At 38.5% G+C, this 19,380-nt stretch overlaps 1 protein-coding gene across 3 annotated transcripts in view; it reads right to left on the reverse strand.

Moving 5' to 3' along the window:
• The window catches only part of Ccdc171 (coiled-coil domain containing 171), a 378,010-nt gene that overhangs the window by 49,146 nt on the left and 309,484 nt on the right, over window positions 1-19,380 (reverse strand). For all 3 annotated transcript variants that reach the window (XM_087904896.1, XM_087904894.1, XM_087904895.1), the window contains one exon: window positions 6,449-6,601. In XM_087904896.1, the coding sequence (XP_087761022.1) occupies window positions 6,449-6,601 (153 nt within the window). The remainder of the gene's footprint in view (window positions 1-6,448; window positions 6,602-19,380) is intronic.

Below are 19,380 nucleotides of genomic sequence, written 5' to 3' on the forward strand. Positions count from 1 at the left end.
AATTGAGCACACACGGCTCATGTAGAAATTACTGAGGACTTGCATAAGGAAAATACATATCACTTCCATTTATCACTTCTTGGTTAAGCAACTCACCTAGTAAGACCTAAATTCTAAGGCTAGGAGAAGTGCAATCACCCATGAGACTAGAAAGACAAGGGAAATTCCAGACTGCCTATCAGAGCAAACAAAGTAAGCAATGACAGTCTTACCAATTCTCATCAAGAAAACCAATAAAATCCATGATAAATTGGAAGAATGTCAGTATTCTAAGGATTATAATAAGAATTATAATTTAAACCATACAATGTGTAAAATGTTCAAGAAATAATCTAAACTTACTCAACACACCAAAGTAAAGAAATTTTGTCACATTCCAAGAAAAGACAATAGGACTGGAAAGACAGCTCTACCATTAAAGGCAGGGTCACAACTAAAAGTACAAGAAGACAATAAGTACACTGTACTTCCAAAAAGAATTAACTAGTAAAATTAGAACGCAAAGTCTAAAGTAGTTACCGACACTCGAAATGAATGAAAGCATACAATTCTTCAGCAGAGGAAATTATAAAAGAACAAATTGAAAATTTAGAAGTAGATAACATATAACATTGAAATTAAATTTTTATTATATGTGTTCACAGCAGATATGACAGAGGAAATAGATAGTGAGCTTGTGTGAATTCACAGAATCTATCCAATTCAAACAACCGGGAAAGAAAATAATGGAAAAGAGAGGGAAAAAGAAACCTCAAATACAGTTTTTGCAGCAACTTGGTTCTGTAGAGATTCTAAGAACTAATGGCTGAAGACCTCCCACATCTAGGGAAAGACATAAATGTAGAGATTCAAGAAACTCGCTGAATAGGACAAACTACACTCACTAACCCTCAGAAACCTAATAACTAACTAATATGAATTGGCATATTACAATCAAACTAGGAAAAACTGACAGGAAAATCTGGAATGAAGGTAGAGAAAAAATGAGATAACAGATGTAGGAGACAATCGTTTGATGACTGTAAAGTTCACACCAGAAACCACATAGGAGAAAAGGAAGTAGAAAAACATTTTACAGTGTGGGAAGAGTACTGTCAATACAGAATGTCATATTCAATGAAAATATTTTCTAAAAATAAAGTTAAATAAAAATATTGTGAAATGAAAGAGAAATAACAAAATCCATTAAAATCTTTAATCTCTAAAACAAATACTAAGAGAATTATGCCTAGCTGTTAAAAGAAAAATATCCGATGGCCCTTTCAATGTGTGTATGTGTGTGTGTGTGTGTGTGTGTGTGTATACACACATACATACATATCAGTTATTATATAATCATGGCAGAACAAATAACTTATATCCTAGTAAGGATTTTTTTATTTCTGAGATTATAATACAATTACATTATTTCTCCCACTCTTCATCCCTCTCTCTAAATCTTCCCATATACCCCTCTTTCAAATTCATTAACTCTTTTTTCATTACTTGCTATTGCATGCATTTATGGCTAAGATTATAAATATAAACTCCTAAATAAGCCTGCTCAGTCTACACAAATTCACTTATATGTTTTCAGGGCTGATCATTGGTATTGGATAACTAGTTGGTGTACTATTCCTGCTCCCAGTATTCCTTGGCTGCCTGGAGTTCTCACTCCCCATCTACTCTGGTCTGTCTATTGTGGTTGTCCTTGTTCAGCTCACATTTGGGCAGTTAGGTTGGTGAGATTTTATGGGTTGTAATGTATGACATTACTAAGGGACACAGTCTCACAGGTAATTCCATGATTCTCTCTGGCTCTTCCAATCTTTCAGCCCCTCTTCCAAAATATTGCCTGAGCTTAAGATGAGGAAATGTTTTGTAGCTGTATCTATGTATCCATTAGAACTGAGCTTCACAATTTGTAGTGTGAGGGGGCCGGCTTGTTGGGGTTTCCGTCCCGCCCGGTACCCCACAACCAGCAAATCCCAAAGAGAAATCACACACAGGACTCCATAAGGTTATAAACTGATTGGCCCATTAGGTCAGGCTTCTTGTTAACTCTTATAACTTATGTTACCCCATTATCCTTATCTACATTAGCCACATGGCTCCGTACCTTTCTCAGCTGGGCAAGTTACATGCTGCCTCTTCGGTGGTCTGCGCAGGAGTGACGGAGGGAGCTTCCTGCAGTCTCTTTGCTCCACCCCTACTTCCTGTCTGGCTTTCCTGCCTATACTGCCTGCCTGGCCAATCAGTGTTTTATTAAAATATGATTGACAGAATACAGACAATTCTCCCACACCATTAATTCAGCTTTTTGATTGGTGTGGTTTTCTGTAATGATCCTTGATGGGTCATAAGGACTTCCTTGTAAGGTTTCTTGATGGTGTTAATAACAACATTAAGATAATTAGATATGTATATACCTATATATCACTAAAATAATAAAAAGAGATATATAAAAAGCCAGTAGACAAATTAAAATGGAATTTTGAAATAAATTCAAATAATCAAAGAGAAAAAACATAAAGGGAACACAGAAGAAATCAACATTTTTCTTCTTTTTATTGATTTTATTGAGCTATATATGTTTTCCTGCTCCCCTCCCTTCCTCTCCCCTCCCCTTCTGCCCTCTCCCATGGTCCCCATGATCCCTATTTACTCAGGAGATCTTGTCTGTTTCTACTTCCATGTAGATTAGATCCATGTAAGTCTTTCTTACGGTCCCCATTGTTGTCTAGGTTCTCGGGGATTGTGACTTGTAGGCTGGTTTTCTTTGCTTTATATCTAAAAGCCACTTACGAGTGAGTACATGAGATCTTTGTCTTAAATGCCCCTCGACTGAAAAAATGGATAAGGAAAATGCGGTGCATTTACACAATGGAGTACTGCACAGCAGAAAAAAATAATGACATCTTGAAATTTGCAGGCAAATGGATGGATGTAGAAAACATCACATTGAGTGAGGTAACCCAGACTCAAAGACAATTATCATATGTACTCGCTCATAAGTGGCTTTTAGACATAAAGCAAAGAAAATCAACATTTTTAAGTGACAGAAAAATGCAAGCCTATCAACAATATATTAATTATAAATGCCCTAATTACTTAACTAAAAACCAGTGAGTGAAAATGCACAAAGGAAAATCAAACCATTCCTTTCTACAAGAAACTCACAGTAAATATAAAACATAGTCAGGTACAAAGAAAAAGATTGAAAAAAGGCATGCTATGAACTGAAATGAAAAAGTATAGTGTATTGGACAGAATTTTGAAAGTCTATTTAGGGGTCTCAAGGCAATAGACCACAGGAATCACTCCTATCTTAGAAGTCCCTGGACCCTCAGAATATACTGCCTCTGTCTCACATCCAGCTGCTAAATATTTGAAGAAATGTAAACTCACTATAGTTTGGAAAGTTCCCGGATACCCACGCACATATTACCTGAAAAGCTTTTGTCAAGGTAAGCAGTGGCCGCCACAGGTCAGGCCTAAAGGATATTTCAACCTCTGTTCTACTGTACTTCCAAAGCAATGACACTACTGACTACAGAGTCTTCTTGCAACATGTTGTCCCCCATGGTTTACTTTTGTTTTCTCTTTCACAGCCTCCTTTATAGCCTTTATAACTCAGGAATTATAAGTTGAATTTTCCAAGTTTTATCCTCAGGCATATTTAGACTGAAGTTAAGAATGAGTTAATGAACAAAAAGAGGAAGACAGGCCTCAGAAAGATCAGAGAGTTCATTTTTTGGTATACACTGATGCTCTCATCGACGGAAAAGTACACACTCGTACAAAGCAGAGCAAAATGATGCCACAGAAAGTGCTAGCAAATAACCTTCCTGATGTGATGCAATCAATCTGCTATCTGGATAAAGGTGACTAAACTAATAGCACACACACACACACACACACACACACACACACACACACCACCCATCTACTCACTAAGTATATGGCCAAGTCCAAAGCATTTGAACAACTCAATCAACTTTCCATTATCTGTGTCAGGAAGCAGTATCACCACCCTCATTTGCAGTAGAAAATTCTGAGATCCAAACCCCACTGTTAGGAAGACAGAACTAGAACCTATATATCAGATGTTGCTGAGGCATCCTGTCCTTCTAATGTGGATGTGACTTAGAATCCTAAAGCTGATTACTATACCCAAGGACAACAAGGAAGCAGTGTAGGAACTGTACTTACAAAATGAATCACTAAACTAGCAAAAATAACCACCTGCATCCAGCTTTCTTACTATAAAAATAAGACCCTGTGCAATAAAAATACTGCATTTTCAAAAGTAACAGAAATGCATTTACTATGTGGGTTATAATTTATGACTATAATTTTCTGTTATAAAAGATCATGTTAATTTTTGTAATGTATACTTAGTAGAAATAGAAATGGATACACATCTCAAAGCTCATGCTTGCTCTTAACCCAGCAAACACTACTGCCTCTCATCCATATAAGATAAAGTCTAAGGTTCGCTCTTCCCCTGCCCCTCAAAATTTTAAGAGATTGGGATTAGAAAGAGCACATGCAAATGCCTTGACATTTTGGGAAAAGTGCTGATCAACAAAAGACATGAACAAAAGAGCACACACACATAAAGACACTGAACTCTCCAGGACGACATGTCACATCACCAGGAGGAGGCTTCACAGTGCATGTGTTCCCTTCTTGAGAACCATGCCGAGAAGGAACACATCTCCCATGTGAGGTGATGACAGAGTGTGTTCAGACCTGACAGGCAGTTCGGGTATGACACTGAGTACAATTTCATCAAAACAGAAATTGTTTTAAAAAATAACAATTTGAGAAATAATTTCTGTTCACCAAGTTTTATCTTTCTTAAAGTGCAAGCAATAGTTTTATGTGACTAATAGTAGCAAACAATAGGAATTGGTACAGCCCAACCAGTTACCATAAGCTAAACAGTACAATACAATACTAACAAATGAGAGCAGAGAACAAACATGGAGAAAGGTTAATATGCAAATTCAAATGGTCAAATGTGCAGTGTACTCTCTTTCATCTTAATTTATCTTAGTAGAGGTCAAAGTATCATTAAACTCTCATTAAGAATCTAATAAAGGCATATAAAATCGAACTGACACTCTAGGTCCCAAGTAACTGGCTTTTGATACTTATTAGATAAATTCCTAATATTTGTCTTTATAAACACTAGATATCAGCTGTGGCCAGACTGCTCTTGGCCCAGGGTGTCTTTGCAGCGGTGAAGAGCACCTCAAACGTGCTTGTATTCACAGAGCTTACCCAGGGTTCGGCGGAGGTCAGGGAGCAAACAGGCCATAAGCACACGCATAAAATACCCTGTGGGTCAGGGGATGACAGGAGCTATGCCAAAAATAGTAAAGCAAGAAGGGGAGAAATGTGGGGCAGAGAGAGGAAGAGAAGATTGGGACAAGGAGGGAGGGGATGGTTGATGACTGCGGTTCCAACACCACAGTCCCAATGGTTGGGTTGTTAAGAGCATTGGCTGCTCTTCCAGAAGACCGGGGTTCAATTCCCAGCACCCACATGACAGCTCACAAGTGTCTGTAACTCCAAACACCACAGTCCCAAAGGTGTCACTGAAATGCTGGCAGTGGAACTGAAACAGGAAAGAAAGCAGAGCTGAACCACAATTCTCACCCACCTAAGGTCAGCCAGGGTAACTCCTGTGCTACTAAATGTCATCATTTGAAACAGGTCTACAGCTGAGTCTAAAAACTGTAGTTTTTACTTAGAGGTCGCCCCAGCCATTATAACCAAACCCAAACAGGAAAACATACACTCCAATTACTAACAACCCTCTGAACATTTGTTACATTCCACTACATCACAAATAAATTCATTTTATAAAATTCCCCAAATACATATCCCAAAAGTAGAATTTTTTATTTTCAGTTTTAAATTAGCCCAAATTTCATCACTACTAAAATTTTAAGACATAAAATGAGTGCCGAAGCAGAATGTTAATCACACAGATGAATCACAACATGCATCTTTAGATAGGCATGTATTATGAATAAGGCTCGTTTTCTACAGAGAATAATCACATGTTCTAATTACCATTTTGGTTATACGCATAATTAATAATATTCTGTCTTAATGGGACACACTGAATCTTCAGACAGTTATAAGCTTTAACTATGCATATCGCCAAACCCAACTGTCAGGGCACTGCCAAACAAAGGAGCCCTGCTGTAGTGTCTGAGAGTGATAGCAATATGCATATCTCCATACAGGATACAGTGGAAAATTAATTGCTTTTTTTCCCTCTCTACTGTTCCTCCATACAAATTGTATGTTATATGATTGATCACTTATCCTAAATTACATACACAAACACTTACACATAGATATAGCCCAATGATCTTAGGAGCAATAAAAACAGAAATATACATGGGACTCAAGACCCAAAGAAGAGAAAACCATTTTGGTCAGAACTTACTGATTGTAAACTTTCATTCTCTCTCAGACAAGCTGTGTGGAGCTCGGATTTCAGAGTTGCGATGTGATTTCGGTGCGATGTCATTTCCTTTTCTAATGTAGAGATTCTAGCACTTGCAAGCTGGTAGACATCCATGAAACTTTTAATCATGGCCTTGAGAAACAAAAATAATGTCACTTACAACCCAAATAAAGTTGACTCCAAAACATAATGTCTGTAATTTGAAAGCAAAATCATTACAATTAAAAAAAAAATAAACAACTTTTTTATATTGAAAATAGTCACTGAGAAAGCTTAGGAATGGGATGGGAAGATGGCTCTGCGGGGAAGTGCTTGCTGCACAAGAGTAAAAAGCAGAGTTCAACCCCCAGCACCCATGCAAAAAGTTAGGCACATTTATAACTTCAGCTTTGGGGACACGGGAGGATTCATGGGGATCACTGGCACCTGGTTACCTTAACACTCTGTTTCAAATAACAAGGTGAATGGCCGCTAAGGAATAAGACTGGCTGCAACATGTACACACATACCCCCACATGTACACACATACCCCCACATGTACACACATACCCCCACATGTACACACATACCCCCACATGTACACACATACTTGTGCACAGAGATGCACACATATACAGAGAGAAAGTTTTGGGAAAAGACAACTGAGTCTTTATTTCAGAGGATTTATGTAAATCAGATGTACTGTGATCTATTGTGCTTAAAATTTAGAGCACAGGTTTTAAATATGCCACACTTATTTTTCTGCACTAAAATTAAATTCAGGTTGTAACTTGACCTAAATTTCAGTCTTATAAGAGACAACACATGGGTATATGAATAACACATTAATATTTCATAATGAGCTGAGTTAGTAAAACTTCCAATCTACCTAACAAATGTTTTGAAACAAAAGAGTTCAAATAATCCTGTGACTAATTGCTGATTCCTATATTGAGAGAAAAGTGTCCTGTGTCCACCGCGTAACACAGAGGCGTCCTCAGATACGATCTGCAGAACAGTAACAAGGCCAGCAGCTGCTGGCTTCCCATCTTCCCTACATAGCGCAGCCTGGGGATTTGCCAAGCTCTGCAACATGGCTTAACCACATTCTATAGACTTTTCCTTATAAAAGAAACCTTCAGTGAATTTCAACCCAAAGGGATTCTATTATACCCTCTTCAACTAATCTTACAAAATGCTTTAAGTACATCAATATTAATTCAAACATTTCAAAGATATGTTCAAAAACAGTACTATAGTATTTATGAAGGAAATGTTCCTACTATAGACATATCATGCAACGAGCGACAGAGTCTAAGGATGTGCAAATTACATTCAGTCTGATGGTCTAAACTGAAAAAGCCTTGAGAGACCAGGTATTTATTTTAGCAATTCTGAATGCATGTGGAGAATAATTTAGTGAGCAAGTAAGAAACAGCGTTGAGTGTCTGAGAAGCAAAAGTAGGCTAGTTACTAGAAAATTTGGAGGTTTCCCCTAATAAATTCCTATTTGCCCTCAAACATCCTTCTGAGACAGCAGCTCTTTCAAGAACCATCTACAAAGCCTCAAAACTGTAGGCAGTGTCTGTCTTCACTCCCGTGGGCGGCTCACACCAGCTCTGGTAGTCGCATTCACTGGAGACATTTACTGCGTTACATGTTTTTCTTCTATGTCAGGCAAGCAGTCTGTGAGGCCAGGCTCAATAGCACAAGTCTGTATCCCAGAGTGTAGTCCACAGTGAGTATTTGAGCAAAGGGATGAAGTAACAACCTCTGAAGTATGTGTTAACTAAAAACTAGAAGAAATGAAAACTGCAACCTACCTATTTGTATAAATTACCATATAGAAAGGAATAAAGGTTCTTGGAAAATATCATCTTAATGTCCAACCTAATGGTCAAAGTATTAATCACATTTTCCTCGAGCTGGAGGAGAAAAATGCATAGCTATAGGTATAAAACAGACCACATAAATGGAAATTTCTGCTGACCAGTAAATCATGATACAACGTGGGATGTGGGAAGATGTCGTATGTCCTAGCCTACCCCACCTTGAGTCATTTTAAAATAAGTTTATATCTAATAATAATGGGTATTTCCTGAGGTACCAAAAGTCTGTAAAACTCAGACACAAATGAGGCTGGATACTTCAGCAGTAGAGTACATAAGGTTTGCGTTTATCATCAAGGTGGCAAAAACATCCAATTACATCTGTTTCTTCCTATGCCCAATCTCTCTTCGTCATTCTAAGTTCATTCTCTTCTCCAATGAGTCACTAAATCCACCCAGTTCTTGCTCTGTTACATACATAGTACTGTGTTCTCAGAAAATATAACACAATCTCCAGGGCCTTTATTTCCTCCCTTGCTATATAAAATAGGAATAAAAGAAACTTTACTCTCTACCTCCAAAACTGTTGTGAGATCCATACAACTAAAATACATAATGTTTATAAGTAATTTGCTACAATCAACAACTGTTATTACATCTCTTTATAGTAATCATATAGGACAGATACTGTCCTTAATTTTTCAGGGTAAAGCAGAGGATATTACCAAGTGAGCGATATGGCAATGAGATTGAAACCAGGGAACATATAGAGCAAAGCTATTCCCCTATGCCTCTAATTGTATTGTACTGTGTTGTATTGTACTGTATTATATCTCTTATAAGACATGCTTCTAAAGTGAAAAACTTCTGAACCTCACTGTAATACTATTGCTCTATTTTAATTTCTGCACTGAAATCCTAATTACATAACCTCTGGTAGGTGATTCACATATGTGTGTATACACACATATAAATACAAGTATATATGAATATATTCTTGATATATAGTATATAAATGTATAAATGACTGTAAACATTCTAAACATTCATATAACTTATTTAATGAAAATGAGAATTATTTTTCAATCAGTAAAATGCTCTTATATTATCATTTCATTGTTAAGTCATGAAAGTCACAACCTTTGATATTTTGAGATGAAACAGTTCAACATTTTTTTCATATTTTGTATTATTTTTATTGAGCTATATATTTTTCTCCACTCCCCTCCCTTCCTACCCAACTGTCTTCTACCCTCTCCCACAATCGTCATGCTCCCAGTTTACTTAGGAGACTTTGTCTGTTTCTACTTCTCATGTACATTAGATCCATGAATGTCTTTCTTAGGATGTTTTGTTGTCTAGGTTCTTTAGGATTGTGAATTGTAGGCTGGTTTTTCTTTGATTTATGTCTAAAAGTCACTCATGAGTGAGTACATATTATATTTGTCTTTCTGGGTCTGGTTACCTCACTCAATATGATGCTTTCTAGATCCATCCATTTGCCCTCAAATTTCAACATGCCATTGTTTTTTTCTGCTGGGTAGTACTCCAATGTGTAAATGTACCACATCTTCTTTATCCATTATTCTGTCTAGGGGTATTTAGGTTGTTTCCAGATTCTGCCTATGACAAATAATCCTGCTATGAACATAGTTGAGCACATGTCCTTGTAGTATGATTGAGTATCCTTTGGGTACATGCTCAAAAGTGGTATTGCTGGGTCTTGAGGTAGGCAGTTTCCTAATTTTCTGAGAAAACACCATACATATTTCCAAAGAGACTATACCAGTATGCACTCCCACCAGGAATGTAGGAGTTTTCCCTGTACCCTACATTCTCTCCAGCATAAGTTGTTAGATATTAGGATAGCTACAACAGCTTGTTTCTTGGATCCATTTGATTACAAAAAAAAAATTTCCCAACCCTTTACTCTGAGGCAGTGTCTGTCTTTGAGGTTGAGGTGTGCTTCCTATATGCAGCAGAAGGATGAATTCTGTTTTCATATCCAATCTGTTAGCCTGTATCTTTTTATAGGTGAGTTGAGTCCATTTATACTAAAGGATATTAATGGCCAGTGATTGCTAGTTCCTGTTATTTTAGTTTTTATTATTGGTGATGCTATTGTATGTGTTTTTCCATTTTTTAGGATTTGCTGCTGTGAGATCATCTATTGTCTGTGTTTTTGTAGATGTAACCAACTTCCTTGAGTTATAGTTTTCTTTATAGTACTTTGTGTGTAGGGCTGAGTTTGTGACTATGTATTGGTTAAATCTGATTCTGTCATGGAATATCTTGTTTTGCCCATCTATGGTGATTGAAAGTTTTGTTGGGTATAGTAGTCTGGGCTGGCATCCGTGGTCTCTTAATGTCTGCATAATGCTTGATCAGGACCTTCTGGCTTTCATTGTTTCCATTGAGAAGTCAGGTATAATTCTGGTAGATCTGCCTTTATATATTATTGGCCTTTTTACTTTGTAACTCTTAATATTCTTTCTTTATTCTGTATGTTTAGTGTTTTGATTATTATGTGGTAAGGGGAATTTTTTGGTCTAGTCTATTTAGTGTTCTGTAAGCTTCTTTTATTTTCATATATATATACATATATATGTATATATATATATATCTTTAGGTTGTGAAAGTTTTCTTCTATGATTTTGCTGAATATATTGTCTGTGCTTTTGAGTTGGACTTCTCCTTCTTCTACCCCTATTATTCTTAGGTTTGGTTCTTTCATGGTGTCCCTTATTTCCTGGATATTTTGTGTTAAGCTTTTGTTAGATTTAACATTTTCTTTGACAGATGAATTATTTCCTCTATTGTATCTTCAGCACTTGAGATACTTGAGATTCTCTCTTCCATCTCTTGTATTCTGCTGTTTATACTTGCATATGTGGCTCCTGATCATTTTTCCATATTTTCCCTTTCCAGAATCCTCTCCAATTCTGTATGCTTTATGGTCTCTATTTGCAGTTTTCAAGTCTTGAATTCTTTCTTTCACCTGCTTGATTGGTTTTTCTTGGTTTTCTTTAAGGCATGTGTTGATTTCTTCCAATTTTTGTTTGTCTTTTCCTCCATTTCTTGGAGAGAATTTTTCATTTCAAGGGCCTCAAACATTTTCCTAAAGTCATTTTTTTCAGTCATTTTCTTCTGTTTCATCTGTATTGTGATGTTCAAGTCTTGCTGTTTTAGAGTCACTAGTTTTTGTTGGTATTGTGTTGTTCTTTGTGGTGTTGAGTATGTTCTTACCTTGCCTACCCATCTTTTCCTCTAATTATTGTAACTGGGGCCCTGTCTCTGATAATCACTCTTCCAGGTACCAGTGGCTCAGACTGCTCCTCATGGTGGAGTTGAGGCCATAGTTCCAGTCACCCCAGAGGTCACTCAGCATTCCCAGAGGTTGCTTGACACTCCCAGAGGTTGTCCTGCAATCCTGGAAGTTGTTGGGGCCTGCTCCCATGGAGGTTGCTGGCTCAAGCCTGCTCTGGTGGAGGTTGCTGGCTTGAGCCTACTCCTGTGGATATCCTGCAGAGGTCACTGGCCTGGGCCTGGTTCCATGGAGGTCATTGTCTCAGGCCTGGTCCTGCAGAGGTCACTCACTTGGGTCTGGTCTTGTGAAGGTCACTCACTTGGGCCTGCTCCAGCAGAGGTCTAGTTCAATATTTTAAACGCAATCCTACTTCCTAAATTTGTAGAAAGTATTTCCTGAATTCTCAGATGTAAACTGAATAGATAATATGAGATCCTACAAAGCTCATTTTACAAACATAAAACATTTAAGGCCTTAGAAAACAGTTCCTCCAACTTTCATACGGTTCTGGGTTTGACCTAAGACCTCAAATGAACCAAAAAATATAGCACTGGATGCCAGTGAACAGTAAGTTCCTTGACAAGGACAAAGGTGCCCCATTGGCATAAGACAAAAATAATGATCCAAATTAACCAGGGGTGGAGGGAACAAGGAACATGTAAGTGGAGCCTGTCTGTCTATCCCAGCCACCCAGATCCAAAATAATTAAACAGAAAAGATATCATTTAAATCACTGCTTGGCCCATTAGCTCTAGCTTCTTATTAGCTAACTCTTACATATTAATTTAACCCATTTCTACTAATCTGTGTATTGCCATGTGGTTGTCGCTTACCAGCTAAAGTTCCAGTGTCTGTCTCTGGTGGGGCTCCATGGCTTCTTTCTGACTCCACCTCCTATTTCCTAGCATTCAGCTTAGTTTCCCTGCACCTAGCTATGTTCCCCTATAGCTCTGCTATAAGCCCAAAGCAGTTCCTTTATTTATCAATAGTAATCACAGCATACAGAGGGAAATCCCACATCACATCCCCTTTTCTGTTTAAATAAAAAGGAAGGTTTTAACTTTAAAATAAAATTACATATAACAAAACATTTATCAAGCAAGAATTACAATTACAATATTTATATCTACTTTATCTTTTATCATAACTAAGGAAAACTATAACTGAATTCTTCAACTCCATCAAAGACTCCAAAAGGATATAATATTATCTAAATATACAGGAAGTACATTGTAAGCAACTTCCAAAACTCTAGAAATGACAGAGACATCTCACTGCCTGGACAGTCACCCAAAGTTCTTCTGTACCATTAGTGCATCCATCTTCAGCTTACAGGCCCATAGTATCCAGCAGACTTTTCCACAAAGCAAGAAATTTCAAAGACAGTTCCACCTATATTGGTAATCTGTCAGTTACTTTCTTCTGTGTCCTTCAGAATTTCTAACAGACTCTTTCATGAAGTAGGAATTCTGAAGAACTGTCTCTCACTTTTAGGCAAGTTCAGCAGTCATTTTTCTGTGGGTCCTGCATGTCCAGTTCATCAAGCAGTCCAGGCAAGAGCAGTTTCTTGCTCAAATGGCTAACCAACTCCATAAGGAGCCTCTTTGATGCCCATCTTCCTCTTTAAGTAGAATGGTGCTACCAGGAGCAGATGTGTCTCATTGTCAAGAAAAGTCCTAAATTCTTAAACATTTTAGATGCCATACTCTGTAGTCTTTGAAAGGTTTGAAGAATGCCTATCCATTTGAAATACAAATCTTTCCATCTAGAAAATCTAACTAATATGACTATAAGTTTGACTATTATAGATGATTATCTATTAACGTATATTTCTTAGATATACATTACATTTTTAAATGAGCTACATCACAATACCTTAATCAAGGGCAGAAATTCATATAAAAACATAACAAAATTGATCTTAAATTTGTATCAATACAGGAAGATCCATACCCCAAAAAATTTCTATAGCATATTCCCCTTTAAATATAAACAAACATTTATAGATAATATTTGGAAATATGGGCGTAGTTCTGTCCAAACATTTTTTTGCTGTTTATTGGATGATGGTATTTTTAGAGGGTGTTCATGGTGACCTTTCAAGGGATTTTGGTGCATCAAACCACATTAACCTGGAATGAATCCACAGGTTCTCATCGTCTGTGAAAACAAAAGAAGAACCTCCTTTCCAAAGCCACATATCCTTATACCCTAATTCTGAAGTCAAGATACCTTTATAATATACATGCTGGTTTAGTTTAGCATCCAGTACAATTACATGCCTCTCTGTGCTTAGCTCCTTCACAGTCAAAAAGTTCAAAAAAAACACAATAATATACACCATCTAGACTCTCTGTGAATTTTCCATTGTTACATGGCTTATTATTCTTTCTCTATTACTTTTTAATATTTATTTTATTATCTTTACTCCTTTAATCTAGGACCATCTGTACTCTATCTCTTTAAAACTTTACATTTTTTAAACCATTTACTTCTTTTTATAACTGTCTATATTCTTTCTCTTCTCTTTCCCAAGCCTATGTACATTTATCTAAAACTGTAACTCATTTAGAGGTTTTTTATATTGGAATCTGTCCCATTGTGTATCTGAAATTCTTTCCTGTCTTGAAGAGATTTTAAAATTGTAAGCAGTGTGGTTTCAGCGTCTCTGAATGCTGGCTCTGCCTCTCTTCACTTTCAAAATGGTGGAGGTACCATTACTGCCAGCTCTGGGACTGCCAGGTAGGAGCCATGCTCAGCACTTTAACTCTGAGAATGAGCATGCAACATATAAGCCCCTTTTATCTGGGTAATAGCTAAATCTGCCATGCAGAGCATTGTGCTGCCTGGAACTATTTCTGTGTATGGTGGCAGGAATCCACCATGCTCTCCTGCCTGTGCACTCCTAGCAGTCCTGAGTCCACTGCCTGTCCAGAAAGGAGCACTGAGCTTCAGGCATGGTCTCAGATACTTTCCCAAGGGGGCATACAAGCACCCAGGCCCACAAACCCCATTCAAGTGCTCCATAGCCAGACCTACAGAAAGAGTCAGAGTTGGCACCAGCAGCACAGCCCAGAAAGCAGGCATTTCAAAACTGCTGCTTTTTTTCCCTGATTCCACTGAATCAGGAAAACATCTTAAAGGAGCCGCAGTGTGCCACCAGCAAGCAAAGCTCATTGGGGAAAATAAATGCAGCTAAACTTTGTTTTTTAGTGTCTAGAATTCCTTTCCAAGACCTCTCAGGTTTTATGTGGATTTAGTCCACCACATTGGTGCAGCAAAGTAAGAGGAGACTGCTTGTTCATCCCAGCCACCCAGAACTGAAATAATCACACAGAAATCATGTTATTTAAATCACTACTTGGCCCATTAGCTCTAGCTTCCTATTGGCTAACTCTTACATATTAATTTAACCCATTTCTACTAATCTGTGTATCGCCATGTGGCTGTGGCTTACCAGCTAAAGTTCTGGTGTCAGTCTCAGGGCTACATGGCTTCTCTCTGACTCCACCTCCTTTCTCCCAGAATTCAGCTTAGTTTTCCCTGCCTACCTCTGTTCCCCTATAGCTCTGCAATAGACCCAAAGCAGTTCCTTTATTTATCAATGGTACTCACAGCACACAGAGGAAATCCCACATCAGGAACAAGCATCTCGTGACCCCGATCAGTCCTCTGAAGCTGACACTCTCACTATACACCCTGTTTCCATATCGAGTCACCACTGTTCCACACTGGGAAAGACAGAGCACGAGACCATGTACAGCACACCCAGGACCTGAGTGTCCTACATCACCTTTCACCCCAGACACCTAGCACCCCTCTGAAGTCTGTACCTCAGAGGGGTGCACATAGCTATTTTAGAAACAGGGGAATGTTTCTGGACCCAAAAAGAAAAAAAATTGTCTTAGAGATAAAATGTAGTTTTAACAACTGACACTAGCAAGATGAGAGAAGTCAAAATGCCCCTCTGTTACTTTCCCACTGCTGTGATAAAGCAACATGACCAAAAATGACTTGAGGAGGAAAGGATTTAGTTAATCACAGAATTCTCAGGCCATAATCTATAACTGAGGGATGACAGGGCAGAGGATGAAGGCAGGAACCTAGAAGCAGAAACTAAGTGGAAGCCATGGAAGAAGGCCCTTACTGGCTTCCTACTTGTGGCTTGCTCAGTCTGCTTTCTTATACCATCCAGGTCCACTTGTCCAGGGATGGTACCCCACGCAGTGTGCAGGGCTCTCACATATCAATCATTAATCAAAAAAAAGTCTTTTCCCCAGTTAACTGAAATTTGTATCAACTTGACAAAAAGCTAGCCAGGGCACCATATTTTCATTATAAGGAAAATACATGTACTTCAGAATGCAAAATATTCTGTGATACAAAGAAGTAAATATCACTTAAGGACAAAAGGGTTTTCTATATTATGTGCTTCCTCCAGATTATGTAGCAGTCAGATTTCAAAATGAAACATCAGAGAAAATGTAATCGCTAGATCCCTGATGGTAAGAGAAAAATCAGTGAAAATATCCTAAAATTTGAACACTAAAATTGAACCTTTTGTCACACTGTTAAGTAACTGGGAAACAAAAACCTCTAACATTTCACCAAAGCTTATAAATATTTTTCATTCTATGTTCTAAAAGACACCGGGTAAAACAAATATGCCAAATACACTACATGTATTAAATATAATTATTTTCCACAAAATAATTACTATGTTTTAAAGAATTTAAGTAAATTAAATGACAATGAATACATTAAAAGATACCATGCTTACAAGTAAATGCTATACATACACTCAAGTAAATGTTAGCTATGGCAATAATTATATCAAATCAGGAGAATTAATGTATTAGATCATCAAAGATTAAATTTTTCTGAGGAATATCAGTATTAGACAGAGGTAAGATATTTTAAGTATATTTTTATAGATAGTAAAATAGATTCTTTCTAAAAACATCTAAACTCTAGTCTATAGTTATTTTCTGCAATAACACTTTTCACTGACATAAACAGTCGTTATGATACCATCCCTGAGGAAGACAGTCTCATGATGATAACATAAATTAATATCAAATTTTTTGACATCTGGAATGAGTCAAAAATAGAAATACGTAGCTAGTACTACTTCCATCATCTACAGTATGGTAATGGAGGCAAGGGAAAGATGCCCTCCCCAACTCACACCTACAACCTCTAGCTGGCGAGGGAGCTGATCCTCCCCCTTATCAACTGCAACACTCAGAAAAGTGAGCCCTGTACCTCATCTGGGCAGCACAGCAGAGATGACCCTGTTGATGGTAGCCAGCGGTGAGCCAACCCGAGAAAGTGAGTGTGGAAGATCTGGTCCAACCCCTTATTTCCCATATGGTGGCATGGACAGGGGAGAGATGTCTCCCCACACCCTACTCCTCTATACCTGAGGCAGGTAAGAATGCAGGCCCTGAGGTCATAAGAGCAGGCGAGCTTCCCCTGTCTCTCACCAGCTGTAGTACTTGGGAGAACAGGCCCTGCACCTCACCAGGGCAACACAGTAGAGCCAACCCTGTTGGCAGAGGTATGGATGAGCCAGCCCCAAAGTTGTGAGCATGAGAAAGATGTCCTCACTATGTATCTGTCATGTGGGAGCATGGGTGGGGGGAGTCAGCACCCTTACCCCTCACTGCCTGCAACAGATGATGGAGCTTACCAGGCGCAGCACTCAGGAAAGCGGACTCTGCTCCTCACCTGGGCAGCATCAAATAGAGTGACCCTGTTAGGGAGGTGTGAGGATGGAATAGGTGGCCACACCTCTGTCATCTTCCAGTGGTAGTGAGAGTGAGGAAAAGATGCTTTCTCCCCTTCCCTCTGCCACCTCCTTACCAGCTGCAACACTTCAGAAAGTGGGCCCTGCACCTCATCTGGGCAGCACAGTAGGTGGATTCTACTAATGGGAACACAGGTAAACAAGTCCAAGAAAGTGAGTGTGGGAGATCTGGCCCCACCTCTCCTCTTCCATATGGTAGTGTAAGCAGGGGAGAGATGCCCTCGTGCCTGCCCCTGCCACCTATAGCTGGTGGGAGAGCTGGTCCCGAGGTCATAAGAGTGGGAGAGATATTCCTGCCCTTCACCAGCTGCAGGATTCAGGAGAATAGTCCCTCACTACTGGGCAACCTCGCCTGGGCAACACAGTAGACTTGGCCCTTGTGTTGTAAGTATAGGAGAGCCAACCCTGAGGACACAAAAGCAGGAGACCTGGCCCAGCCCCTTGCTCACTGTTGCAAGGGATAAACTATCCAGCACAGTGCTGGAGAATTCACGCTGGTGGTGAGAGAAAGGGAGAGTTAGTGGGCTAACCAACCCAGCAACTATCCAGACCCAGAACCTGAGTTAAGTTGACCTACCCCATCCATGATCTGCTGAAGCACATGAGGGGGTCTGTCCTACAGATCAAAACTGCAGGATCTTCATAACACAGGGCAACAACGGGATATGCAAAAGGAGCCCCAGTGAGGAAGCAGCATAATGGTGTGGCAGAAACCAGAGGCTCGGCCAGAACAATGACTCTGCAATGAACATTTGCAAGTAACGATGGACAAAAGGTTTTGGGTGGTGGACTAAGTGCACGGAAAGCGTAAATTCAGTGTGAAGTGTCACGGCTTCAGAGAGTGGCTATTCTAGCCATATAAAAGTTCACTGAGGTAGATAGACTTTGGGTCGGGTTAATTTCACTTTTGCGGTGTTTATTTTTAAGTTCTTTATAATAAAGTTTTCATTTAAAAATAACTTAAGATGATGTTTTCCTGGTAATGCCATTTATTCTGTGACAGGCATTCAAGAAACATTTGTAACAATTAATGTATCGCTTCTCCATGCAAACAAGTCATGGAACTAGTATCATTTAAACTGTATTTTGGTTAGTTTCTACATATATACACATGTACAAACATAAATACACATATATGTGAAAGTGAATCATGAACCCAAGTTCATTTCCTCTTTTGGCATTTGAAATGGCAGCAGACTTGACTTATCTCATCACTCAAGATTTCTACTGGCACCCTCTTTGAAGGATGTAAATATAGTAGCTTTTCAGGTCTGAGAAGGGTCCTGGGGGAACCATGTTCAGCAGAGTTGCAGAATACTTTCACAGCAGATTTTTTTATAACGATGTTTTCTTCTTATCTTGTTTAGATCCTAATTTTTTTGGCTTCTACTCAACATATACAACTTAAATGTGCCAAAAATAAAACCAACCCCTTTTCAAATATGCTATTTTCAATCAGAATCGAACCAAAGCCAATTTCAAGGCTAAGTGCAGACGCTAGACTGATGGTGGTCACTGCTCTTATGTTGGAGGCTAACGTAATGGAGAACTAAATGGACAATGACATGTAGAAAAGAAATCACATGTTGAATTCCTACATGAGTACAGAAGAGGAACTGAAGAATAATTGAAGACTGGGGGTAAAGTTCCTACTGGAAACCATTGCATACAGACACGAAGCCATGAAAAACATAATAATCTTGGAAAATTCAGAGTAATGTGTTTCTCAGAAGATACTGCCAGATCAATAGCAGCTACAGCCACAACACAACAATCACAATGAATTACCTTGCTTTGGAAACTTCAAACTTCAGGTATCTACAAAATACTTATTATATAGGTAAGGTATAGGTTGCCAGTGAGCTTATTAATGTGTTGCAAATAGAATGTGATAAGTTGAGAATGGTGTAGCTAGTGGGTGACACACAATTGCAATGTATAATGAAGAAACCTAACTTTATTATGTTAGCTCTTGGAATTATTATAG

Source organism: Myodes glareolus, chromosome 3 (assembly GCF_982192425.1).
Source record: "Myodes glareolus chromosome 3, mMyoGla1.1, whole genome shotgun sequence".
NCBI lineage: Eukaryota > Metazoa > Chordata > Mammalia > Rodentia > Cricetidae > Myodes > Myodes glareolus.